Consider the following 27,874-nt stretch of genomic DNA (forward strand, 5'->3'; position numbering starts at 1 on the left):
GAGTGAAAATTTGCATATAGGGGTTTTTGGGGTCAGGGAAGGTTCTTATGATGGTTAGAGACCCCTCCCCCACTAAGAGGGGGGGGGGGGCTCCCATACAAATGAAACACAAATTTCTGCATAACTCGAGAACTAATCAAGCAAATGGAACAAAATTTTAGATGTGGGTGTTTTTGGAGACAACAATTTTTTCTATGGTGAATTAAAACCTCTCCCCACTTTAGGAGGGGGGGCTCCTATACAAATGAAATACAAATTTCCTCATAACTCGAAAACTAAATAATCAAATGGAACCATATTTGGCATGTGGGTGTTTTTGGAGGCATGAATTTTTTCTATGATGAATTGAGACCCCTTACCTTTTTAGGAGGGGAGCCTACCATACAAATGAAATACAAATTTCCTCATAACTCGAGAACTAATCAAGCAAATGGAACAAAATTTGACATGCGGGTGTTTTTGGAGACAAGAATTTTTTCTATGGTGAATTAAAACCTCTCCCCACTTTAGGAGGGGGGGCTCCTATACAAATGAAATACAAATTTCCTCATAACTCGAGAATTAATTAATCAAATGGAACCATATCTGGCATGTGGATGTTTTTGGAGGCAAGAATTTTTTCTATGATGAATTAGGACCCCTCTCCCTTTTCAGGAGGGGGGGCTCCCATACAAATGAAATACAAATTTCCTCATAACCCGAAAACTAATCAAGCAAATGGAACCAAATTTGGCATGTGGCGGGTTTTGGAGGCAAGAATTTTTTAATGATGGTTTGAGACCCCTCACCCCTGTGGTAGGGGGATAAGGATTCTCATACAAATAAAACGGAAATTTTTGGGTAACTCAAAAACTAATCGAACTCGAGAAATTTTAGACTCTTTCATAAAACATTAATCAATAACAAGACCACCAAAAACTATCAACAGTAACATTAGATAATTCAGCGCGTCGGGTTGCCGCCGACCTGCTGTCGGAAGCACCGGCCACTGCAGGGGGCGGCCCCCCCGTAGAAATCACATTTATCTAGGTTTATTCATTTCCCTAGATCTACTGACCTCTATTACTTTACTTCAGTTGGATCACCTCTGCGAAATGGTACTTTCTACGAAAAGATTTTCTGTGAAAGGGTCCATCCCGCGTAAAGTTTTTCGCGAAATGGTATTCTGCGAAACTCTATATTCCGCGTTATGGTCAACCGAGAATTGGTGTTCCGCAAAATGGTATTCGGCGAAATGGTTTGTAATGATAGCGAATATTTAAATGCTATCCACTTTATTTTATCAGGCTAAGCAATGGGGGGGAGTTGTTGTCTACTTTACTGTGAGGAAAATTTGTATATTAAAAGACCCATGAACTCCCCAGAAACTTGCAAAACTCAAGATTGTGACAAAGATCCTCCGTGATTCACGATTTATGTACAACACAGTTTAATTTGTGGCAATACGAAGTTTGTCGGGTCAGCCAGTATCCATATATTTGTGAGATTCTGTACTGTTGATATTGGATAAGTGGCCGGTCTATATTTTATCCACAAGACAGTCAATTCCGACATTTTACTTTTTGTCTAAAATGCCTATTTTGCTCCGTACTTTTTAAAAGCTTAAAATAGCAAGTCTTTTCGGAGTAGATTATTAAATAACAAGTTTTTTTGGAGCAGATTAATATTAATGATCTTTAATTTTTGTTTATAAATAACAGTGTGCAAAATTTCAATCATTCAAAATTTTTAGCGGCGCCGCTATCCGCACAAGTGAAACATGTTTGGTTTGAGATGCGTTGCAGATGCATCGGCAAATACTGCTTGAAATGGTTCTACTTTTGATTAGTTGAACAGTTGTGGCATAATTTTTTAACGCTTATTTTTTGGTGCTATGTAACTGCTTACATTTCTCTACTTTTGGGCGAACAAGGCTTGAACAAATGTTTTGATTTTTAATAAATCGATTTTTAATCAACATATAGCTTAATTATATTGATTTTAGTAACATCTCTTAAATCAAGAATTGTTTCTCGGGCAGTCACATAACATAATTCAGTGTGCTAGTTTTTCCCTATAACATCATTAACTTTTAATTAATCTATATTTAATAATATAATTTTTTGTAATTTTATCTTTTACTTCAACACGCATTATTCACCCACTAATATTTACACAATATTCGATAATGTTTCATATGCATTAACCTGTCCCAAAGCATACATCTACCAATCATACCTGATGGGGAATTGTATAAAAACGGCAATTGCATATTCCTTGCATTCAAAAAACAATGTACTGCTTTCTCGAATTTCTCTGGCGTTTTCTAGTAGATTCCCTTCCCCTAATATCACCTAAAATTGGCTAGCAAAAACACACTGGCATATTCTCGACTTTCTCGAGTTTTCTAGCAATTTTCATTATACATTATTCCTCTCTTCTCCTAAATAAGCGCGCGCGTAAATACACACAGAACGATTACTCATGCTTATGTGTTATGCTTTATTTAGCCGAGACACAGTGCTCGAACATTCACAGAACGTACTCGAATTTTCTCGAATTGTTGCCTCAGCATATATAAGCAGTTTAGGTGCGTTCGCATCATCAGTATACTTCAAGCAAGAGAAGCAAACAGACTCATCAAAGTAAAGACAAATTGAAAAATTTTTGTAAGCGCGAAAGTGTTCAAACGTGAATAAGAAAGTAATTTTCAAACTGCGAAATAAGAATTCAAGTGTTTTGTGAAAAGTAAATAGTTGTTCATATATTTATTAAAGTGAAAATGTCAGCGATTGGAATTGACCTGGGTACCACGTACTCTTGCGTGGGAGTGTTCCAGCATGGCAAGGTGGAAATCATTGCCAACGACCAGGGCAATAGAACGACACCAAGTTACGTGGCTTTTTCGGATTCGGAACGGCTGATTGGCGATGCTGCAAAGAATCAAGTGGCAATGAATCCACAGAACACGGTATTCGACGCCAAACGATTGATTGGTCGCAAGTTTGACGATCCGAAAATTCAAGCTGATATCAAGCATTGGTCATTCAGAGTGATCAATGATTGCAGCAAACCGAAAATCGAAGTTGAATTCAAAGGTGAGCGGAAACGGTTTGCTCCAGAAGAAATCAGCTCGATGGTGCTGACTAAGATGAAGGAAACCGCCGAAGCCTATTTGGGAAAAAGTGTTCGTAACGCAGTCATCACAGTTCCGGCTTATTTCAACGACTCACAGCGGCAGGCTACGAAAGATGCTGGCGCGATTGCCGGTCTGAATGTAATGCGAATCATTAACGAACCAACTGCCGCCGCATTAGCATACGGACTGGATAAAAATCTAAAGGAAGAGCGAAATGTGCTAATTTTCGACCTTGGCGGTGGTACCTTCGACGTTTCGATTTTGACTATAGATGAAGGTTCACTGTTCGAAGTACGATCCACTGCCGGAGATACCCACCTAGGAGGAGAAGACTTCGATAATCGAATGGTATCACACTTTATGGAAGAATTCAAACGCAAATACAAAAAGGATGTTTCGTCAAATCCACGGGCACTACGGCGGCTACGGACTGCATGCGAGCGAGCCAAACGCACGTTGTCATCGAGCACAGAGGCGACTATTGAAATTGACGCCCTTGTCGACGGAATCGATTACTATACCAAGATTTCTCGTGCCCGATTCGAGGAACTCTGTTCTGATTTATTCCGATCGACATTGCAGCCGGTAGAGAGAGCACTTTCAGATGCCAAGATGGACAAAAGTTCAATCCACGACATTGTTCTGGTGGGTGGATCTACACGTATTCCGAAAGTACAGTTTCTGCTTCAAAACTTTTTCTGCGGCAAAACGTTGAATCTGTCGATAAATCCAGATGAAGCCGTAGCTTATGGCGCGGCCATTCAAGCTGCTATTCTTAACGGAGACAAGGACGAGAAAATTCAGGATGTTCTGCTGGTTGATGTAGCTCCGTTGTCGCTTGGCATTGAAACGGCAGGAGGCGTGATGACTAAACTAATCGAACGCAACAGTCGAATTCCCTGCAAGCAAACTCAAACGTTTTCCACATATGCAGACAATCAACCGGGAGTTTCGATTCAGGTGTTTGAAGGTGAACGTGCCATGACTAAAGACAACAATCGCCTAGGACAGTTTGATTTATTTGGCATTCCACCGGCCCCTCGAGGTGTTCCACAGATTGAAGTTACATTCGATTTGGACGCTAACGGTATTCTGAACGTGTCGGCTAAGGAGAAGAGCACTGGCAAGGAAAAGAACATCACCATTAAAAACGACAAGGGACGTCTTAGCCAGGCAGAAATCGACAGGATGTTGACCGAAGCGGAAAAGTACCGTGCAGATGACGAGAAACAGCGCGAACGAATTTCCGCGCGAAACCAGCTGGAGGGTTACTGCTTCCAGTTGAAGCAAACCCTGGAATCGGCAGGCGATAAACTGAGCGAATCCGAACGGCAAACCATTCGCGACAAATGTGACGAGACGCTTCGATGGCTGGATGGTAACACGATGGCTGAAAAGGACGAATTCAATCACAAAATGCAAGAACTGAACCGAGTTTGCAGTCCGATAATGACCCGGTTACATCAGGGAGCGACCGGCGGCGCAACCAGCTGCGGCCAGCAGGCTGGTGGATTCGGTGGGGGACGATCAGGTCCCACGGTTGAAGAAGTTGATTAAAACTGAAAATGTCTACGTTAAAAATCAATGTATGATAAAATAGCTGATAAGATTGTGTTAAGAATAAATTAGGATAGTATAAGACTGAAATATAAAACCAAATGTCCAAATTAAAATTGTTTTGAATTTGTTTGAAGAAAATGGTGCCCCAATTTCTGTTCAATAAAAATCGTAACCTGTTGCTTCTGGTGCATTAATAAAACAAGGAGTAGGGTCTGCTAAAAAGTAAAATAACCACTGTTTCTTGCACGAATTCAATATTGTTCGTCTATTTGGCAGTATGCTTTCGTAATAAAATAAAAATAAGATCTCAATATATTAAGGATTAACTTAAATATAGAGTTGATTTTCAAACGGTAAGGAATATCCATATACTGTCTTTTAGAGAGAAGAAATGAAAAATGTTCAAATCGAGTAACTGATAGCTTTTCAGCAAAATATTTAGTTATACTGTGATGGCTCGTGCAACACAAAATATTCTTCTTTGTGAACTTCCCGGACACTTACTCCTCCTGAATCAGTAAATTTCGATTACTTTATTGCCCGGTTTCGTTTTTCTCACGCAGCCAACTTGTCTATTCAATCTGTTCAACATCCAGCACGGTACACTAAGGCTGTGAACTATTTGGAGAAAGTTTTAGCTAAACTGGACGATACATAGCTTTATTCAATAACGTACATACATAAAATAGATCATGGTTTCCAGTGCGAGCGACAGAACTAAACTGAATTGTTACCAATATTCAGATATGTTCTATCGCTTTATTAGATCCTCGAATTTCTAAATAGTTCGCTGATCGGAGATGCCTTTCAAAGAGTTAGATATCTTAATAGTCTTGTAGTCGCTGCGCAGCTGTATGAAATTCATCACTACCGATTTGTCCAGATAATTAAGCGTCTCTCCGCCGCACACTTCCTGCAGATTTTCCACCTTAACCAAAAGCAGGTTGCACAGAGCGTGCAGTACGTCGAACAGTTGCGTCACTAGCGGCGCCTGCAGAGCCCGGGCACTCTTTCTGTACTCGTTGACGTCGCAGATGGCACACATGGCCCCGGCTGTATTATACTGGAACTGCTGCAGGTGCTCGTAAATTGCCCGATGATAGCGAATACCGAACTCGTTCATTACAGCTGTCAAATTTTCACCATCAATCGTTCGTTGGATTAGCGCAATCAATGGGTTTATGTACTGAACGACCGCCAGACAGGCTGTGGATGCTACCGTGTCCACATCCGAGTCTGGTTTGAAATCAGTCTTTTTCTGTTCATTTTGCAGATACGTTTTGACCCATCCAAAAATCGCGTTAAGGGTGCGTTCCAAACCCGTTTCAATCTTGTTTTCAATCGACTCCAAATAATAGCGCTTTTTCTGCAAGCAATCCGTGTACTGCGCGGTGGACAGGACGTTCGGAATGACACTTGCGTTATATGTTTTTTCCAGCAGATGCACGATGGTGTTGCACTTCTGTGCCACATCAAAGAAGTAGATTTGTGGGATGGACTTGCACTCGGCAATTGGGATTGCTTGAAGGCCGAGATCCAACGCATAATCAACGTGTTCGTGCAATAAGAATCTCAACAAAATATCAACGATTTTGAGAATGTGTTTTGGTAAATCCACCTCTTTCGAAAGCAGACAGCAACGTTCCAGTGCGCAAGAGGATTGTTGTAAAAGATTTATGGCCAGTTCTTCCGACAGGAATGTTTCACCTCCGTAATCTTCAATTTGAGCGATGTTTATGTTGGCACGTGCACCGATCAGTGCTTGCATATCACGCCGAAGCTCCTGAAAGCGTTCCACTTGCTTCTTCTGGTGATTCTTGTTTTCGTAAAATTTTCGCAACTCCAGCTGACATTTTGCGTCCAAATTACGACATTCTACCTCTATGTACGAGCATAAATGGGTAGAAAAGATGTTAGCTGTCAATTTTTGCAACAGATCATCATCGGATTCCTTCATGAACTCCTGCAACTCATTGGAGAGTTTCAATGTTCTAGAATACAATTCATATAACGACTTTAGGTATTTGCTCTCGTCTTTACGATCCTCCAGCTTAGTTTGCACAAACTGATTGATTTTTAGCTGATAAATATTCAGAATAAACTTGCTCATTACTTGGTCTGGAGCATTAAAAACTTGTCGAATTATTTTATAATTTTTGTGACAAAGCGGAACAATTCCATCGAAAACATCCCTTCCTCCGTAGGTCACTGCCTGGCTTTGCTCAATGTAGACATCAATAACCTGAGAGTAGCCTTTAAACTGAGACAGAATGGACGATATTTCTTTCATTCGCTCGATACTCTCCGTTTTCTGTGCTGTTGCGAACTCTTCAATCAACTGCATCTCAATTTCGTCGTATTTACCTTCAATTTTTTTCTTCGCGTTTGCAAATCTATTAGCCGGTAAATCCTGAGATATCATATACAGCTTTTGAATGATATCCGCTGCTTCAAATAATCTTGTCTTATCACTGTAGACATCGTTCACAATCGGACCCGGCGTTAAAAAGTCTCCCATGTGATTCAACAACAGCTGAGCTTCTACCGCTCGGCTTCTGGGCACATTAACGTTTTCTAGCTGCTCACCCAAATGAATCACCTTACCAGCCACGGAGTTTATCTTCTCATCCAACTGATGAAAGTAGTCAACAGAAACTTGATGCTTACCGACGAAACGATCGATTGCTTTCACAAACAAACTCTGCTCCTCCTTGAGGGCTTCCTCTAATTTATCACATTTCCGCTGCTGCCGTTCCTGCACGATCTTAAGATCTTTGATTGTCTCCACAAAAGTCTCGTACAGCAGATCAGGATCAAACTGATCGGAACCGATTTCGTTGTTGGTCCGCCAGCACAGTCGTTCGATAAACTCCTCCACTTCGAAGGGATCCTTTAATTAGAGTAAACAATTTGAAGAAACTCAATTAAGTTGCAACAGCCATTACTCACCTGTTCCAACTCCTCCACGTATTGGGACAACATTGGGTTCAGAAATAGTTCACTTTTTTGCACAATTTTACAGGTTTACTAGAAATAAAACATAAAATCTATGTTTTTTTCCTCGATTATGTTTTGCACAGAGAAGTCCAGTGGGCTGTACAGAACATCAGATTATAGTTACTCTATGTATAGTCTGGCGGATACAAAATAGGGAACCATCAGTCATTTTTCAGGATGCGAAATGTACGAGAAACATATTTTATGGTCATAGAACTGTTCATTTTCAACGATTATTTTCCGTATAAAGCGGGGTACGCTGCTGAAAAGTAATGGGTAAAAAGATAGGACAAGAAATGCTCAAGAAATCGATTTCTTTTACGATTTCTTAAGCAGTACGCACCTCATAAGAAATATTATTTCACGTCCAGATGACGTTGGTTTACACGCAAGTGAATTAAAACGTCACTTTTCCGTACGGAATAATATCCGGCGCAATTATTACCACAAGAAAAAATGACAGGTGGTTGCTTGCATTGGAGTTGTCAAAATTTCTTCGGTAAATAACAAGATTTTTTCTTGAGCTGTTTTCTTTTCAGCAGCGTACCCCCCGTACCCCGCTTAACCTGCGCATTTCTCCTGCACATTTAATTCCAAAAATAATCAGCCATGCCAATTCTATGTACACTATTACTTAGGTACGGCAAACGCGGCATGTTTGTGTTCGTAATATGCTGAAAAGTATAGGTGTATTAGTGTCATCGTTGTACGGCACAATGTTTATGCTTTTTTATGCCCGTAGAAGAATAGGGCGAGATTGACGTCACCCTTGCTGTTTACATTATTTGCGCTGCTAACACAATCAAACGGTACGTTGTTCCACACCTCTACTACTTCACATAGATGCCAATTGGCCTGTGTTTTTCGTGTTTTCTGTCCGAAGTCCGAACTTTGCTTTAGAGGCAATAGGGGTACTCCATCAAGGGATTACACGTTGATTACATCAAAAGTGTTTTTGCGCCGAAAAAATCGAAAGAGTGTCATATAAGCGTCACAGAAACGTCACCTAGTGAATTAGCTGGAAAATGCCAAAGAAACATCAGCCGCACGGATGACGTTCGCTTTTTACACTGTTCCGTTGGTAACGGTCTTCGTCGTCGTGTCAGAAGTCAGAGAGTTACAAAATCTTGAAAATAGCCATCGTTCCGTCAGTTGCGAAGAAAAATCTCCGTCGAAAAGCGTATTTTTCCGTTCGTATCATCAGAAAAACGCTGCGCCGCGATTGTGAAAAAAAGAAGTACTGATACTGCTGTTCTGTTGTCTCAGTGATAAAGTGCGAGACGTGAAAAACGGTGGATATATTTTGTGTGAATTTGTACAACTTCGGGTAGCCTGATTAGTGTATTAAAAGAAAACCCTCCAGCTTACGGATAAACGAGTACCCAAGCAGGAAATGTCTGCATCCGCAATGAGCCCCGAATAGTAAGTTTGCGTTGGTTAAAAAAGGAATTTTTTCTCCACTGATGCTGCCATGCAGGCCATCTAATTTCTTCTTTTGTGACTCCTCTTCCATCCCCCAAATTACCTATGTGTACCCGTTTTGTCCCATAATCTTGCATTGTAATAAAAAAACGATGACGACGTCGTTTGCTCTTGTTCTTGGAACGAATGGGCAGACTGCAACCACGACAATTACTTCATTAATATCAGATTGCCTATTACTGAAAAAAAAAAACGTTTGAACCTAAACACATCCTTCGGGTTGTAAAATTTGCTCCATTTTTCGTTCAGTAATCGATTTTGGTTTTCCCTGATACTGCCACACCGCCTTCCCCCTTTGTATTTGTGGATTAAAGTGTTTTTTTGCTGAATGCTGATTGCACTCTCGGAATGATGCAAATTTTTCTGGAGCGCTGGAAATTAGGACTAAAGTCCAACAGTGCTGAGATAAGTAAGCTTTGTATTATTTTATCCAAGAGTTAAACAAAGAAAATTCCTTGCAACCACAGTGTTGGTGAAGAATTTTTGCGACTCTTACCCTCGCTATTAGCCATCATCTTGCGAACAAACACAGAGGCATCCGCACTCCGCAGTCACTGTAGTTGTGCGTGTATGTGTGCACAAAATGAGTCACTATTCAGCCGATTCAGCCCCAAAACCATGGCTGATGATGGCTAACAACGATCGTGCTCACTCATACTGACGCAGCAGTAGCAGACGTTAGTCATTCATTGTTTGATAAAACGTCAGTGTTGTTTTTTCATCCTTCTGCTTTGCTGCCTCCACCCTCTTTTTCGAATGGCAGCCCGCTTGGTTTTAAAAGTCCTCTGCAGCTAATGGATGGCCAGACGAGACAATGTCAGCAAAAATGGTAGTAGGTAATAAAGAGGAATAGAGGCCAGCTTTATCCGGACGTTGTAATCCGATACAAAATATCTTCATTCGGAATAAGGCATAAGGATATGCAAATGCGATTACATCACGTACGTTTTGTCGCTAGATAGGAAATCGGGTGCTCCGATCCAGCTAATATGTCGGAAAAGGTAATCCGACAACCTCGCAATTTTCCTTTATGTACTCTGCAAATTTTGATTTGATTGTCTTGTTTTGTTTCTATCGCCAGTCTCGAGTACATATAGGTACCAGCCACTGGTAGAATGGCAAGAAAAAAGGGAACAGTTTCAAGTTAGTCTGCGTTAATTGCGATGCAGAAGAAAACTGCGTTTCCACTCCACTTTGTTTTATTCTCGCGTGTCAAGAAACGGCAAAATCTTAACCCATTTTTGTGTGCCTTCTGATGGATTCAACAAGGTCATTAATAATTGAGGAGTTCCTTAGGGTTTGACCTATTTTTGGCAGTAATTTTTATATTCTTTTTGCGTAAACTGCTTTGAAGATTTAGGAACGTTACGGTTGTAGATTAAAAGGTAAAAGTTCAACCTCGTGAAAACTGGGAAACCATTATAATTTCACACATGGTAAGAAACATTACATTTGGTAGCTGTAATTCTAATGGAAATAGTATTTGCGACATCGAAGACAATAAAAAAAAAATAGACGGTAGAATCCAGTTCGCGGTAATCAATGTAAATGTAAATCAATATAAATATGGAAAGATCATTTTAGTTATGATAGATTTCCGTTATGCAGACAACGGTGAAGAGTAGCAACCGATAAGATTTCGGGAAAATCGGATAATCGAAGAACGCCATGATACTCTATATAAGCATTGAGCTTTCCTGAATGCCGGCCATTATGCAGCGGCTACCTGTCGGTCAAAACAAACAAATCATATGTATGTATAAGCATAAAATCATAAAAAGCAAAAGAAAGTTTTACTCTTGCCACACATACCACTATATTGGAAACACAGCAACCTTACACTTTAATTTGCTTTGTAAACCTCCTTTGCTTGCAACGGAGAAGGAAATTTTGGTAGGTTTTGTAGAAAGCTGTGTAACCAAAGATTAATTTCACGGGAATGTTCAGGAACAAAATAAATTCACAAAAAAAATTGTTCCTGTTGTGGTGGAAAACTAATTTTACAAACCTGCAGTAAATAACTATGAGGTGGAAAGCAATTGCTTTGGTTTAAACCAAATAAATTCCGATTGAATAATATAAGTGCATTTATTTATCGTGATTTGTTACTTTTGGATGTTTTCTAATGTTGTTTGAACTAAAAGCTTTTGGTCCAAAGTGATAATGTTTAGAACAATCGGAACTTTAGATTTTTTAAACCAACCGATCTCGCAGAAATATCGGGACAAGGCATTGCCGCTTGGATAACAACGTCGTTTGGCTTATTCTCTGCAAATGGGTTCAATTTCTGATTAGTTCGAAAGTTTTATTTGTGTGAAATTTACTCTAATAACACTAGTAATAAATGACCGTTTTTTATCCTAAAAATGCGTCTAATAGCGAAATCCTGTTGGCTCTATTAATTATTAAGTTGATTGACATTTTGCTAGTACCTCGGTCTATCAGCACAATATTGACTTTGGTCAGCTGAGACTGTGCACAAAAAAGGCAACAAGCGAGATGTGGACAATTGTTCGAGCTAATCGTCTTGGAGTCACTTTTTTCACATTGCAAGCAATATTTGAGCGCGGATCAGCATGGATTCCTCCCTGGTCGAACAGCTACTACCAATTTGCTGTGCCATCGTCGACAACATGTCTGCAATGACGCAAGCCGACGTCATATATACCGACCTGTCAGCCGCCTTTGAAAAGCTCAGTCACGTAATCGCAATCGCTAAACTCGAAAGGCTTGGGATAGGCGGAACTTTCCTGCGATGGTTCCAATCGTCAGCTGGTGGTTGCCATCGGTGATTGTAGATGCAGCACATTCTGCGCCACCTTAGGCATTCCGCAAGGGCAGTCATCTCGGACCGCTGATATTGCTGCTGTATTCCAACGACCTGGACCTCGTGCTTGAAGGACCAAGGTTATCATATGCCGATGATCTGAAAATATTCTCCTGTTTACGCTCAACTGAAAACTGCCTTGCTCTCCAACGCTAGCTGGATGTCTACGCTAATTGGTGTACCTTAAACTGAATGGTTGTAAATCCCTCAAAGTGCTCTGTAATATCTTTTTCACGTAAAAAAGATGCTGTTATTTTAAACTATACGCTACTATCGAGCGAGTCGATCATATCAAAGACCTAGGTGTAATTTTCGATACAAAACTAACATTCAGATAGCATGTACCTTATATCGTCAAGAAATCCTCTACGACCATGGGATTCATTTTTAGGGATTCATCGCTAAAAGTTTCACAGACGTCTACTGCTTAAAAGCATTATACTGCTCCCTGATCAGATCGATTCTGGAGTACTGTTCTGCGGTTTGGAACCCGAACTACCACAACAGTTCTGAACGAATCGAATCCGTTCAGTGCCGCTTTCTGCATTTTGCTCTTCGTCGGCTGTTCTGGCGAAATCCGTATCACTTACCGAGCTTCAAAAATCGATGTATGCTGGCTGATCCACCTATATACTCTCTCCACACGGAGAGATACATCTAAAGCCCTGCACCCTGCTAGTCGCCGATACTCTACGAGCAAAAATAGCTTGCCCTCAACTTCTAGAGCGAATCGACCTTAATGAGCAGCCTAGATCCCTTCGAAATACTGCTATGCTGAGGATGTCACACCACCGTACGAACTACAGCAAATACGAGGCCCTCAGCGGTTTCCAGAGCTCGTTTGACAAAGTAGCATCCATATTCGATTTCCATTTATCGCACCAAACCCTTCGTGGACGTTTCAACTGTTTCTTCAGCCGGTCCAATTAACTTGTCTATCCGTTTTTATTTTTGTTCCTCTGAATTTATTACTATTTACACACTTGACCACTAGTTTTAGGAAGTTAGACCATCATTAGGACCATGTAAGTCTATTGATGTAGTTAATAAATAAGAGATAAGAAATAAGAGGTCACGAATACGGGTTCTCGAATAAACTGATACGACTAATTAGAGTTTCTCTGCATTGAGATTGTGCCTTATGATACGCAGTTCATAAGTTCATACTATGGCGATGTCGTTAGAGTCGGGCCACTGTCCGGGTCCGGGTCGCAATTTTTTCAGTTTTAGTGGCCCGAATGTTTGTTTTTTTTTAGAATTTAATCTTTCTATGCCACGATATATAATTTTAATGCATGTTTCTGGTAGCCCAACCATTCCGACATTCCCCATACATTTAAGTTACTTTTTACGCAAAGAATACATTACGCGTAAATCAAATCGCGTAATTTCCGAAACTCACGTAAAAAGTGTGAATTCCACTTCTCTGGACAAATTAAAGTCAAAACCTCTAGCAACTGTATTAAATAACCGAAGAAGCCCAACGATATTACCGTACATGCCGTAATTCGTCCGCCGTGCGGGAAGTTGTAGAAATCCTTGACTTCTCAGAATTCTTGGTTGTACTTGTACCCGAATACTGTTGAGCAATGCTGGGCACTCTGTTCTAGCCGTTAAAACGTCAGACACAAGAATAACACGGGCAACATTGCGACGGACAACTAATGTATCCAAATTGATTAGTTGGCAACGACTTTTGTAGAAGGGTAACCGGAATGGATCCCTCCATGGAAGACGTCGAAGAGCAAAGCGCATAAACCTCCGCTGTACAGCTTCGATACGATCAAATCCATTTTGGTTATGTAGATTCCAAATTTGGCAGCAATACTCGAGGGATGAACACACCAGCGAACAGTATATGAACTTTAGACAATAGATGTTGCTGAAATCCTTAACGATCCGGAACATGAAACCTAGATTTCTAGAGGCTTTCCCGATTACATGTGAAATATGCTGCTGGAACGATAGTTTGCAATCTAATAGCACGCCTAGATCTTTGACGCAGTTAGTTCTTCCAAAGCTAGTACCGAAGAGCTTGTAGCCGAAAGAGATAGGTTCTTCTTATCTTGAGAAAGTGATGGTGGCACGTTTACTCGGATTAACTTTCATACGGTTTGTGCAAAATCAGTCAGCAAAGTTGTCTAACTGTTGCTGAAGCACGTGGGCGTCGGCGATAGAGCTGATTCGATAGATTTTCAAATCGTCGGCGAAGGACAAGCGGGAAGCTTTGAGTGTAAAATTTACATTATTGATGTATAGAAGAAATATCAACGGTCCTAGGTGGCTGCCTTGGGGAATTCCAGATGGAGCAGAAAATTCATCAGAAATCAGAATAATTATCACCAATTTTCACTGCCAGCCGACGGCCAGTGAGATACGACCGTAACCAACTGATAACTCTGCCGCCGAATCCTAGCTTTTCCAGTTTGGCTATGGCTATCTCGTAATTAATGCTATCGAATGCTGCTGTTAGGTCAAAATAAACTGCATCAGTTTGCTCAGAATGATTATAGCTATATGTTATATAGGAAGTAAATGATAAAAGATTGGAAACAAAACCGGATTTCCAAAAAGTCGGGAGTTTGCCTTTAGCCAAAGACATTTGAAAAATACGATGTAGTGGAGTTAACAAGCTGGCAATGCACTTTTTCAGCAAAGCAGATAGAATGCCATCAGAGCCAACGGAGTAAGACGCTTTGAGTCTAATTATTGCTGACTTTATCATCGATTCGTCTAACTCGATTTGGGTGAACGAAGGACCAAGAAAGGGTACAGATTCAGCAGCAGATTCAATTTGTTCCAGGTTTAAAAACTCCTCCGAAAAAACACCTCTGAATTTAGCGGCAAAGAGATCAGTAATCATCCGCGGTTAGGAGCTCCAGCGCCCATTATACCACAGAGAACAGATTAACAGGCTCGAAGGAAGTAATTGGTTTTTTGTGTGTAAAATCTGTCGGTAGCGTCCTCCAGAAATAGTTTGCCAAACGCATTAAAAAATATCCATGTACCTTTATCAATATTTCTTTGTGCTGGAGTTACATAGCAGCGATGGCAGCGGCATCAAGATTTAGCATCACAGATCACACTCTCGGAATACCGGATTTCCGGAAACCAGATAAGCCACTTCCGGTTCTGTTGTAACCCCACTGGAAGTGGATAAGTTTCTGAATCTTCAGGTGGTAGGTTGGTCCAAATCGGTCAAATATTGCCAAAGTTACAAGCATTTCAATTTGTGGGTACCCAGGTACCCTTGTCGAGCACTTAAAGGGTAAAAAATTTCGAAGCCCTCCCTTTCCTCCCCCTTAAGTGCTACATGAAAACTTATTTTATAAAAAGTTGTAATTTAGCGAATTCTGAGATGTCACGGAGTTTCAGTATCCTGGGTCGAAGAAAACTATAAAATTTCTTACTTTGAAATCTGAAAAGGTACCCGGGTACCCTGTCGAACACATAACGGTTAAGGAAGGTAGTCCAGACTCATTCCTTTGATTATTTACAAACTTCTACACTCAAAATATTCTGCACATAACTAATGGTAAATTTCCATATGAAATTCTAGATGATTATCATGTGCCGCATATAAACACAATCCGCCAAGAAATACACATAGAAATTATACGGATATGAATAGTATGTGCAATTATACACATAAAAAATATACGCATATGAATAGTATGTGCAAAAGTTTCGCGTAACCATAAATTATAACTATGTGGCATATAAAGTTCATTGACTAGGCACATTGCAAAAATCTATGTGTGGGACACATAGAAACTATACGAAAAGTTTTCTCAGTGTAGAAAGACTTCGGATTCGAATTCAGTTTTCGTTGCATAGAGCTGATGTAGGACCGATAGCATAATTGGCTCATACGTCGATATTTCTGGTTTAGTCTCACGTAATAATCCCTCAACATCAACATCAGTGCGGCGCCTTGAAAAATGACGTAAAACTGCTCGCTTTACGGTTTTTAATTGACGTAATTCCCTTGTTTACCATGGGGTACGCGTGAACTTTGAAAGCATTCGCTTCAGTACATGCCTGTCGATTAATTCGAATTGATTCGAAAGGAAAAAGATCCTATTTAGCAAGTCACTATTGAAATAAACATAAATATCAAAAATTAATTGACCAATCATATGCAAGCACGCTTTTACTTCTTAGGACCATGACGATAAGCCTTAGAAAAAAGTGACTGTCTGTCCAAAATCTTTCTTACAGATTATTCGTTGCGATTAAAGCTAGTCCAATTTGATGTATGTACGCGTGTATGTATGTATGTATGAGGGGGAATACACCATCAGTTCAAGGTCCTGCCAGTGTATGTGGGTAGACTTACAGTAGATCCAAATTTGATTATCAAATGAATTTCACACTAATGCTGTTACAGAAGGGCCAAAAGGGATTGGGTGGATCCACAAGCAGAGGCACTTGTGCGCATTCCGGGATTATAAGAATTTTCTTCCAGCATTAGGATCCTTTCGTGTAACAATCAATTTCGCTGCACCAGCTTTAACCCACGTGATGGTTTGTTTGTTCGAAGAGTGCAACATAAATATTGTTTCAGACCTTCAGAAGTTTCATCCTAGTGATTCCGGTTGACTCCTCACTCCATCTTCCAGTCTTCCACTCATATGATGCCTCTGTATTTATGAATTTATCATATGATGTATATAATGAATTTATCACATGATATACAATGAAATGAAATTAATGTGAATAAAAATAGAACTAGCTCACCAGCAGTCCTTTGAATCAGATATAGTTAGTTGCATCATTTGAGTTTCCATCAGTCCTACATGCACAGCATGTACATGTACATTATTAATAAGTTTTACGGTCAATGTTTCCATTGTATAGTAGGTGTTTGAAGAGCTAGAACGAAACAAATAATTAGAATATATGTTAGGACTTTCCTATCAACGGGGCCGAGTGCATCGGCCGTCTGCCCAAAACCACAATTTTGATATCAGGTAGCCGGGATCCACGCAACATCGCACACCTCCTAGCTTAGCTACTCAATCTTAAGGAAACAGCATTACCGGGTATGGCCACGTGGAGGTGCTAGGTAGGAACTTGGGATGGCTAGAGCTATGTTGGACGCATCTTCATTGCCTTCCCCCTTTCATTAAAGCTAGTCCAATTTGATATCCTGAAAATACCTAATGAATTTTGTTGAAATGAAAAAACATCCCTTTTCTTTAATCGATTTCATTATTTGAACATTGAACCTACCCTAATTTAACGTCCTGAAAGTGAACCCTCATGGAAAAGTGGGCGACCAGCAGCCACTATATATAGGTACTTCGTTTTGGCAGAGTTTATGATAAGCCGTGTACAGCACTCGCTCGCTTAGCGAAGTATGCACAATATTTTCGAAAACCATAAAGAATCTCCCTTGTCACTAGAATAAATCGGGAAAAGAAGACCTTTCAAGAATTACGTGAAAAATCCGTCTACTATTTAACAGTAGATAAGGGTTACGAAATTTTCATCTTGAATCAAACTGATTATGATGCACGAGTAAAATTAATAATAGACCATTCAGACAACAAATGAATAATATGCTTGTTGATATGGTAAAATGTTTTCAAAATGTCAGGAGAGATAAGATTTATAAATCCCATTTCACTAACATAGGTACTTGAAAAGCATTCCAAAATCGATCCTGCTAAACCCGATCCCCTGAAGGTTCACAATCCAGGCAATGAAATGAGAGAAATTGTTTTGGCAGTGAGATTTCCAACTGAAAAATTGGCAAAGAATTTTAAGCCACACCAAAGAAATTCCCTATAGTCCGCAGTTAAGAGCACAGGATATTTCGTCGATAAATTAAAAACATCTAGCAACATTCCCAGTAAACAATTTGGTTTGTATATTTCGGTTGCAACTGAGAGATACGAAATCATATCCGCACGAAAAAGTTATATTTGACACCACATAAGAACATATAAGTACCAAATTGGAGGCAATATACGTGCAAAAATTTTGATAATTCTATCTTGCATTCTAAGCACCGGGAGGGCTTACTCGGTTCCCTAGATGAATTGCTGGTATGCACAGAAATTTCTCTAGAAAACTGAAACCAAATCCTACCCACCATTCATGAGATTTTGACTTACTCATGAAAATTAAAATGTATCGCTAGTTAGAACGAACGAGTGTTCAAAAATGATGTGATGTCTTTATTTGCGTAATCGAGACATTTTCTATGAGATTGCCATAGAATTTGTGGCTGTTATGCGATTATGGACAGCACAGCACTGAAAAATATACACACACGTACATGTATACATGTGTATGCATGTATGAGTGTGCATGGGTGTATAGGTACGAATGAATATATGTTTGAGTGTTCTATGATGAGTCGGAAATTCTTCTTATACCTATGCTGCCAAATTACAATTATTAATGGGCAGGAAGTTATAGTCAGTAGCTGTGTTTCCTGTATCAGTTTCCTATGCTATTACTATTATTACTAATATTGCTATCGCTGCTGTTACTGTCATCTCTATTGTATTGTTTTAGATGTAATTATAATTTTTTTTTTTTCTTATTTCCCTCCTTTATTAGAATGATTTGCATGTCTTGTGACTAACCGCGTTAACGGTATTCAACTAACAACATAAAATGATCATGTATGACGCTGTTTGTCTCCCAAGGGCCTTCCTAATGCTGATGAGCCTCTGTCGGAGAGTCCATCAAGTCGAACGGTGGCAACTCACCGGCGGCCTGCTCCTCTCCATTCTTGCGGCTGTCGTCGCGGTCGGACTTAGTGGATCACTCGAAAAGATTTATAGCCTCGATATATATCTTGTTCTGTCCATTGCCCAATGCTGGCAGACTTCAACTGAAATTCCATTTCTAACTAAATCTTTTTAGAGTTAAAACTTCTTCAAGTAAAAACAGGTATTCGATTCTCTGGCTGATTCAAGCGATAGCGAAGGGCTGTCCTCAATCATTTCCACTTCCTAAAATGGGGTCATAGTACATAATATATGGCCGTGGTATGAGGAATTATTTTTCGATTCAATACCATCCTCACAGAATTATCAACGTCGTTAACATCTTATTAAGTCTTGCTTTAGTGACAGCTTGCACTTAAGACCTAACATGGCATATATACATATCTCCAAGTGAAGTTCTTTTTGATCCACCTCATCCCTTCTTAGTTACAGAATCATTTCAATTGACCACGGTCTGAAGAGCATACCGACAAATCGGTTGACTACCGCTACAAATATGCAATTAATGCCACCGGGAATAATACGAGCGAGTACCAGTCCCCATTACATCGCATCTGCTCTATTTTTCGGAAGTTCAACTAGTTTTTCGATAGTTCTGAGCGATAATATTGCTCTTGAATTATATTCCGCACAAAATATTCGAAAATTTACGCCATCAGCTACAATACAAGATGGTAGATAAAGAGGCGGCTGTGGCTTTTAATGAGCATAGGTTGTGGAACAGCGCTGGGTCAATCGTGATGACATGGGTATTTGGGAGATGAGTAGCGTCCAGCTTAGCGAGTAGTTAGTCGGTAGTAGCATAGGTGATGGACAGACATAGAATTCTCGTGATATTACTAACTTGAAAATTGCAATCAACATGTTGACTAAAAAATTCCTCTTTTCTTTTCTTTTCTTTTCTTTTCTGCCTGATCTCTATTGCTTCTTCTCACGGCAACAATAATGTTGCCGTGAGGGGAGGCAAGAGACCAGCCACAGATGACCACACTGGTGACAACGATGGAGAGGACGGCCGGCGTGGAGCCTGCTTCAGGTTAAGATTGACTACGAACAAGATGAGGAAACAAACAAAGGAAGGAGAAAACAAGATAAGTACAAGCCATCTTATGCTATATTGACCAAGCACACAATTATATCAAGCCAAGTTCTGTCACTCTTCTTCCGCCCATTAATCCATAATCACCAATACATTATGGAGCTAGCGTAATCCGCACGGATTCTTTTAACATTATCACAACCACCTTATCTCAGCCCTGGACAGACTTGGCTCTAACTGCCCCACCTTGTGCTGCAAACAGAAACAGAAACAGAAACAGAAAAATTTTGATAATTCTATCTTGCATTCTATACAACAGTTTTTGGAACACGCAACTTAATAATCCTCAATATACGATTATGATATAACTAAATGTTACAGTCATCAATACTGCTTTACAATTCTCAGCAATAAGTTGTATATGACGACACGCACGACAGCAAAACAACTTATTTTACACTTCGCCTTGACATACTCTAATCATTATGCAATTCCAATGTAAAATTGACATGCATACGACTTAATATGCACTTTCTATTACGATCTTGTGTTATCTGGGTTGGGGATGACGATTTAATGGTTTCTTTTGATGTAGCTGCGTTGTTCCCCAGCGTTCCAGTAAATGAAGCTTTGTCCCTTCTCGAAGATTGGCGTCTTTCTCAATATAGCGGAAACATGTGGAAACGCAAAGCTAAAGCTTATATGAAACTCACACGAGTTTGGAAACCTATTTTTAAGCATAATAATCCACCTCAGCGTTTCATTGAATCGCACACCGTCTTAAAGTCTATAAACCGTGGTGATTCTGCAAGTAGAGTTACCGGAATCTATCAAAGTTCTGTTGCAAAGTGAACATTCGGTCCGTCGTGGGCCAATGCCAATATATACTATTTTATCTGACTTTGACCTCCCATTTTTTCCGAATTTTTCTAATATAAACACTATAAAGTTAGGCATTAAAGCATCCAAATGACAAACGTCGTATGGGACATTTATGCGCCCACCGGAACAAGTATTTGAAATGAAATTCTCTATTCGTAAGCGATTATCGACTTTGCATAATAACTTCGTACTTATCTAGTGGATCTATGTTACTATAAATACCAATGTACTATTATCAATACTTGATATGAAAAAAGGTCTACAAAACTTATTGTTCATATTAGTCTTTTGTCCCAACCGAGAACAAATCTCAATGAAGTAGCTCATGATAACGCTTTTTGCGTTTTCTACATACCTTCCGGATTCCATTTGTATAGTATTTAAAATGCTTTAATGGCAACAGATTATTCTAGGAGCCCCACAGAGCCTAACGGAAACATGAGTGAATCACATAATATTACGTTTTGTTTTGTCGTCGTGATTGTCGTGGTCGTTCTTATCATTTATTTACAGTCTATTTTGTTGGAAGTGAAAATTAATCAAAACACAAACCGTTCTGTCTCTTTTCAGTGATTATCTTTTCAAACTGCTCCTGATCGGCGATTCGGGTGTTGGAAAGTCTTGCCTGCTTCTAAGATTTGCGGTGAGTATACCAAGAAAACGGCTGAGAACTGATATTCCTAGCCGAGAGTTTATTAATTTTGCTAAACCCACAACTATTTGCTGTCTCTCATTTCACATGTTTGGTGATACTACGACCAACCAACAATAGGACGACACATACACGGAGAGCTACATCAGTACCATTGGTGTCGATTTTGTAAGTACGCTGATGGTTTAATTTAACGGCAACAAACTAAGTTGGACATTTTTTGTCTTGCAGAAAATTAGAACAATTGATCTGGATGGCAAAACAATCAAACTGCAAATTGTAAGTATTCCAACAAAAATAAAGAAAATAGTATAGAACTGTTGTATATTTCTTACTTCTAGCAGCATAGGGCTGGGGTGGCTCTTGCCGTAGCAAGAATTCCTCTCCACCGTACTCGGTTGCAAATCGGTTTCAACCTCAGTGAGCCATCTAGCGCGTTGGGCCCCTCTATTTCTGATGGGGTTAGTCTTCCGTAAGCAAAATTACTGTCAGTCCGTAGAACACTATCGGTCTGATAAGCGTTTTGTACATCGTCAGCTGTGTGCGGCGTCATATGCTCCTTGATCGATGCGTCTTGCGGAGGAAAAAGTAGGCTCGTCTTCCAGCTTGAATGCGTCATTGAATCTCCTTACTCGTATTATTGTCGGCGGTAACCAAAGATCCCAAACATACAAACTCATCAGCCGCTTCCAGCTCATCGCCGTTAATAGTCACTGTCCGCGGGAGGTAAACGTTGTTCTTTCTGGAGCCTTTTGCTATAGCATAGCTATGGTATACCATATATTTGGTTTTCGACGCATTGATTTGTAACTCAATCCTCCTAGTCTCCGTTTTTAGTCTGGCGTAGATTACCTCCGCCGTCTCCAAGTTTCTAGTAATAATGTCGAGGTCGTCTGCGAAGCCTACGATTTGGTTAGTTTTGCTGATGATCATTCCTCTCGTTTCGATGCCCGCTCACCAGATCACACCTTCAATAGCTTGGAACACAACGATTGGTTACCTGTCGGGCAAGTTTGGGTCACTATAAAATTAACCGATCGCTGTTTATACCTGTGCGCTGTCTACTTCCACCAGAGCGGATAAGAGATGCGGTTCTTTTTAAGACTCACATGGCTTCGGTTTCCAAAATTTCCTCGGCAGCTTCCGCTTCTGACGACATGCTCATATTGGGCGATTTCAATCTTCCCAGTATAAATTGGTGTGAACGCGGCAACGGATATCTGTTCGTCGACTCCAGATCTTCAACACTTCCCCCGATCACGACTGCTATAGCACAGCTACTTTGCAACAAATCAATAAAATCCTCAATGAAAACGGCCGGTGTTTGGATCTTTGCTTCTCCAGCATTCGCAGTCTTGCTCCAGAATGTGCGTTGGCACCGGCTTCTCTCATCAAGGACGCCCTCCATCATCCACCATTACTAATTTAGATTCGTCAACATACATCGTCCAGGATGTCTAATACGCCACTGCCCGTGTACTACGAGTTTATTCGTGCCGATTTTGACCTTATCCAAAGTACTTTAACGTGTATCGACTGGGATAGAGCCCTGGATGAAAAAAAAACTGCTCTAAGGAGGTACTCAAGGTACAAGACCCAATCGCTGCGAAACCACTATCTGGCGCTCAACAGAAGTTACAAAAAGCTCCGTCGTCACTGCTTCCGTAAATATGTACCGTAAACCGTAAATACTTATTGAACTACTTATAATATTGAAACGTAGCCCTAAGGCGTGAATGTGAATGCTCAACGAACAGACGACGATCTTCCGTCAGCAATGTTCCTTGGAAACGACACTGCTCTAATATGGATATGGTTTGTCAACTATTCTCACGGAAATTCTCCAGTGTCTTTGTTAACGAAAGGCTGTCTGACACAGAAGTATCGCCTGCACTAGACAGCGTTCCCAATCTCGGCGACTCTCTCAATAAGTGTGACTATTGACGATGCTATGATTAGGCTGGCCGCTCTGAAATTAAAAAGCTCTTCCTCCGGTGGACCGGACGGCATACCTACAATCTTTTTGAAGAACTGTATTAAAGCCTTGTTAGCCCCAATCCGTCGTCTATTTAGATTACCGATTAGCTCAGGTGTATTTCCTGCTGCCTGGAAGTCCGCTTATATGTTTCCAGTTCTTAGGAAGGGTAACATGGACAATTACAGAGGAATCTCCGCCTTATGTGCATTATCAAAACTCTTCGAGCTCGTTGTGCTCGTACCATTTTCCTCGATCGTCCAGCAGTTTTGGCCGATGAATAACACAGATTCATGTCCAAGCGCTCAACGACCACCAATCTACTAACACACACATAATGGACTGCTTCGACGACCGTTCTCAGACAGACGTCATCTACACGAACCTCTCTGCTACCTTTGATAAGCTGAATCATCAAATCGCTATCGCTAAACTGGACAAACTTGGCATTGGAGGGCCGCTGCTCCAGTGCACACTGGTCCAATCAGCGAAATATGTGATCGTGTGATATTGCGCCAAAACGTGAAATTTTTCGCATATATTGTCTTTAGGAACATTTCTTGGTATAAAAAGCCCCTTCTTGTGAGAGAAATCTTTGAGTGATTAATTCCCTTAAAAGTGAGATAGGAAATTTATTTTCTCGTACATTCGAGATACAGGTTTGGTATTTTCGGCAAAGTTGTAGTAAATATCAATGCAAACAACTTTGTCAAACACACTATACTTGTATCTCTTCATGTAAATTATCTATGAAGCGTTATTCGTGGACAAACCCTTTAAAACAGTTTTTAAACCCTGACTTATCCTGGTCAACTTTTACGTGTTCATAGTGTTCTAGAGAGTTGTTTATCTTGCTAAAATCAACTTTTTTGTAGAACATTATAAGTGATTTTTTGCAGTTTCGGAGATTTTGAGCATTTTTGATGAAAAATAGTACTACTTTGAGCTTAAATATTTCCTAAGGTGGCAAATGGTGCAGTGGTTTAAATCGTATCTGTCGAATCGTCTCGTTAATGTATCTATCGACGGGTCTGACCTTTAAACAACACGTTTCCTTCGTTGTCGACAAGACCACCAGGAATTTGGGATTCATCATGCGTATCGCCAAAAACTTCAATGAGATATTCTGCTTGAAATCGCTCTTCTGTGCGTTAGTTCGTTCCAATCTTGAATACTGCGCACCCGTATGAAGTCCGTATTACCAAAACGGCGTCACCCGAATCGAGACAGTACACCGGAGGTTCATTTGCTTTGCGCTCCGACGGCTACCATTGAACGACCCGATCAGACTACCAAGCTCAACCTGGACTCTCTGCAAAGACGTCGGGACGTAATCAAAGCTGTTTTTATATCAGACGTTTTGACGTACCGGATCGACTGCCCCTATGGATACTAGAGTAGAGAGAATTGATATTTCTGCTCCGTCTCGCTTAACACGGAACAATTAATTTTTACGTATACCACACAGAAGAACTAACTACAGCACCTTTAGCACTATTACTAGCTTACAACGCAATTTTAACCGTTTTGTATCCTGGGTTGACTTCGGCGCTAGCCACAACGTGCTGAAATCTCGCTTCAGAACATTAGCTAGTAGTTTTTATTAGTCATTAGGATCAAGAAATCTGTTGACTTTTTAAACAAATATACAAACAAATAGCAATGTTGAATAATGTATAGGACAGTCCATCCCTTGCCGCAGCCCTCTGCGCAATTCGAAGGGACTCGAGAGTGTCCCCGGCACATGCCGTCCGTTCTCGTGCATCATCTGCCATAGCTGTTCGCTTCCGACTGTATCATATGCTGCCCTGAAATCCACGAAATATGGTATGTGGGCACGTTGTACTCCCCAAATTTCTTGAAGGATTTGTCGGAGTGAAAATTTGATCCATAGTTGCACGGATCCCCATAAAACCCGCCTGGTACTGCCCTACGAATTCTCTTGCAATTGGAGATAGACGACGTAACAAAATCTGGTAGAGCACCTTGTAGGCGACGTTGAATTTTCGAATTAAATTTCATCGGAAATAATCTAAAAAGTCTAAACTTAACTAAAATTAACTAAAATCAGTTATGCAGTCGCAAAGTAACATTTGGGATTTATAAAGTGGAGTAATACATGTCATTGCATTCAACTGTTGCAGTTGGAAAATTACGACTTTTTGTCATTGAAAACATTCTCAACCTAAGGCATACTCAATTTATTGATATATTCTGCCCTTACTCGCCATCGCTCGGTCGGGCTCGTCTATGGGTTAACCGCTACTAGTCAGTAATTTCTTAAAAAAAATAAAATGGATTAAATTTGGTATATAACAGCAGCGTAATCCTATGTTAAAAATAACGTGAAAAAAGTAATAATACATTTTTACACGGGCTTTCATTGTGATTTCCGCCTCAAGAAAAAAGTTCCCAGCAAGTCGGAAAACTTCCGAAGAAATTGCTTGCTTCATTGCATCGATTTGCTTTTAAAATTTATACAAAACTGTAGTAGTAGTATTGGATGAAAACATGTAGGGGATGGAAAATAACATCTTTCGCAGCTTTACAGAACCAATTTTCTATTGGTTTTTATTTGCCATCCAATGTGTCTCACTTTCATTTAAAAAATATACTGTCATTTTATTCTAATAGTCTCTTCCGGTCAAAATTCAAACACGACGACTGCTAACTAACCGCTAACCTAGGCTAACCGGAAGACAAGAAATCGAACTCACCAGAACAATAATTTATGGGATGGAAATTTTCTGCTATTACCAGCGCGTAATATTTTTTATTTAAAATTTTTTTTTGTTCAAGTACAATTTCATAACTTGTGAAAGTTATTAATGAAAAATTGATTTTACAGCTGAGCAATGACCTTCTAGTTTATCAGTGCAACTATGTTGAAGACGTAATAAATCTAAATCTAGTTCTTAAAATTTTTCCCCTTCACCATTCTTCTTAATCAAATTTTTTAGTCAATAAATGATATTCACACTGCACAGCCACAGCACTCAAGAGAAATATAGGAAACTACGTAAAATTTAGTAAACATTGTGTTATATAATTAACATTTGGATTTGGTTTTGATATTCCGGGCGTTTGTATTGGGCTTATCTTCTTTCAACATTGATCGTTCGATTTTCTTGCTATACATCTGTCATGGATTGGAATGGTAAATATTAAAACTACTACGGTGCTATTAACCTGAGGCTGACATGTTTAAGAACACCTGGGTCAAGTCAACAATTTCAAACATACCTACTGGGTGTTCTGGATCTGACTGGAAAATCACCGAGGTGACTTTCCGATTTGTACTCTCACTTTTAAATGTGATATGAGGTGATTGTGAGAATAGTTCAAAATGTAGTCCTTTCGCCAAAATAATATAAAAAGTTAAAGCCAATATTTACCCTCGTGCATTGCAGTGGGATACCGCCGGCCAGGAGCGCTTCCGTACGATAACCTCCTCGTATTACCGGGGAGCACATGGCATCATCGTGGTGTACGACTGCACCGACCAGGAGTCATTCAACAATGTGAAACAATGGCTGGAGGAGATCGAACGCTACGCCTGCGAGAACGTTAATAAGCTGCTGGTTGGCAACAAGTGTGATCTGCAGACGAAGAAAGTGGTCGATACGACTACGGCTATGGTAAGTGGCAAAATATAGAATTTAGATTGCTCGTTTGGTAATTGCATTTTCTGATTGTTCAGGAATATGCGAATCAACTCGGCATTCCATTCCTGGAGACGTCCGCGAAGAACGCAACTAATGTAGAACAAGCATTCATGACGATGGCGGCGGAAATTAAAAATCGCGTCGGGCCACCATCGAGCGCAGCGGAGGCGCCCAGTGCCGTCAAGATCGACAAGGGCCGCAACGTTGAGGCAAAGTCGGGTTGCTGCTGAACAGGTTCTCGATCAGAAGCTATTACTAATATACTACATTTCGTTCGTTTCGTGCGTTTTGTTTCTCTTGTAAATTTTCCCTCTAGAAAAAAAACAAACACATGAGTATATGAGAAACTTCGCATCAAGATTCTTCTGTTACTCTCCCTCCTAGACCTACACAGTGATTGTGCACTATTCTACTAACGTATTATTAAAAAGATACAACAGTATGTTGCTGCTACTGTACCAATATCGAAAATTTCACAAATTTACATTCTCTTACATTCAGCCAGATTGAACGCATATTGATTCTACAACCACAGCAGAATTGATAACCTGTTTAGTAACACGATTCAAGCCTAAATCTAAATCTTTAGAAGATCTATAAGGCAGAAAAAAAGTATAAAGATACACGCAGAAGGGAACGATTGTGGAAGGTGAAAATAAAAGCTAGCATAAGAAAAATATTCATTAGAGGAAATACTTTTACTAGAGCGAACCAACCAAGGAATAAAGGTATGAAAATTAACTGAAAAACCATTGGCAGGTGATCGTCTGTATTGGATACGAGATAAAAAAATAACTAGGTGAAGCACATTGAAGTACGCAAGATGCAAGGAAGCGATATAAATAAACTAGTAAAGCAACAGTGCATTACCAGCCGGAAGTCCGCATACGTTATCGTTCTTTAATCAAAGAAAGAAATCAATGGAAAAGCG

At 40.1% G+C, this 27,874-nt stretch overlaps 3 protein-coding genes across 5 annotated transcripts; 2 read left to right on the top strand and 1 right to left on the bottom strand.

Moving 5' to 3' along the window:
- The first annotated feature begins 2,668 nt into the window (after nucleotides 1-2,668).
- Nucleotides 2,669-4,738, top strand: LOC128732667 (heat shock protein 70 A1-like). The gene has a single exon (XM_053825957.1). It carries the CDS (start codon nucleotides 2,762-2,764, stop codon nucleotides 4,673-4,675), a length of 1,914 nt encoding a protein of 637 aa, XP_053681932.1. The 5' UTR covers nucleotides 2,669-2,761; the 3' UTR covers nucleotides 4,676-4,738.
- A 213-nt stretch (nucleotides 4,739-4,951) lies between these two features.
- Nucleotides 4,952-7,742, bottom strand: LOC128732664 (exocyst complex component 5). 3 transcript variants are annotated; one of them, XR_008411828.1, is made up of 3 exons: nucleotides 7,628-7,742; nucleotides 5,359-7,568; nucleotides 4,952-5,296 (listed from the first exon to the last, which is right to left on the bottom strand). XR_008411828.1 is itself a non-coding variant. In XM_053825953.1 (2 exons), the coding sequence occupies exons 1-2, from the start codon at nucleotides 7,658-7,660 to the stop codon at nucleotides 5,457-5,459; spliced, it is 2,145 nt and encodes a 714-aa protein (XP_053681928.1). In that variant the 5' UTR covers nucleotides 7,661-7,742; the 3' UTR covers nucleotides 4,952-5,456. The 3 variants fall into 3 exon arrangements, 1 of the variants encoding a protein (XP_053681928.1); XR_008411829.1 differs by having other exon boundaries at nucleotides 5,355-7,568; XM_053825953.1 differs by having other exon boundaries at nucleotides 4,952-7,568.
- Nucleotides 7,743-8,772: 1,030 nt separating this feature from the next.
- Nucleotides 8,773-27,822, top strand: LOC128732677 (ras-related protein Rab-1A). Its single transcript, XM_053825967.1, has 6 exons — nucleotides 8,773-9,097; nucleotides 21,222-21,294; nucleotides 21,424-21,471; nucleotides 21,535-21,582; nucleotides 26,689-26,916; nucleotides 26,979-27,822. Exons 1-6 carry the CDS (start codon nucleotides 9,069-9,071, stop codon nucleotides 27,171-27,173), a joined length of 621 nt encoding a protein of 206 aa, XP_053681942.1. The 5' UTR covers nucleotides 8,773-9,068; the 3' UTR covers nucleotides 27,174-27,822.
- The last annotated feature ends 52 nt before the right edge of the window (nucleotides 27,823-27,874 follow it).

Source organism: Sabethes cyaneus, chromosome 1 (genome assembly GCF_943734655.1).
Source record: "Sabethes cyaneus chromosome 1, idSabCyanKW18_F2, whole genome shotgun sequence".
Classification (NCBI taxonomy): Eukaryota; Metazoa; Arthropoda; class Insecta; order Diptera; family Culicidae; genus Sabethes; species Sabethes cyaneus.

Coding starts and splice junctions, on each gene's coding strand:
- LOC128732667 (XM_053825957.1), top strand. CDS start 2,762: ATGTCAGCGATTGGAATTGACCTGGGTACCACGTACTCTTGCGTGGGA.
- LOC128732664 (XM_053825953.1), bottom strand. CDS start 7,660: ATGTTGTCCCAATACGTGGAGGAGTTGGAACAG. Junction 7,569..7,627: donor ACGTGGAGGAGTTGGAACAG/GTGAGTAATGGC, acceptor CTCTAATTAAAG/GATCCCTTCGAAGTGGAGGA.
- LOC128732677 (XM_053825967.1), top strand. CDS start 9,069: ATGTCTGCATCCGCAATGAGCCCCGAATA. Junction 21,583..26,688: donor AAACAATCAAACTGCAAATT/GTAAGTATTCCA, acceptor CGTGCATTGCAG/TGGGATACCGCCGGCCAGGA. Junction 26,917..26,978: donor TCGATACGACTACGGCTATG/GTAAGTGGCAAA, acceptor CTGATTGTTCAG/GAATATGCGAATCAACTCGG.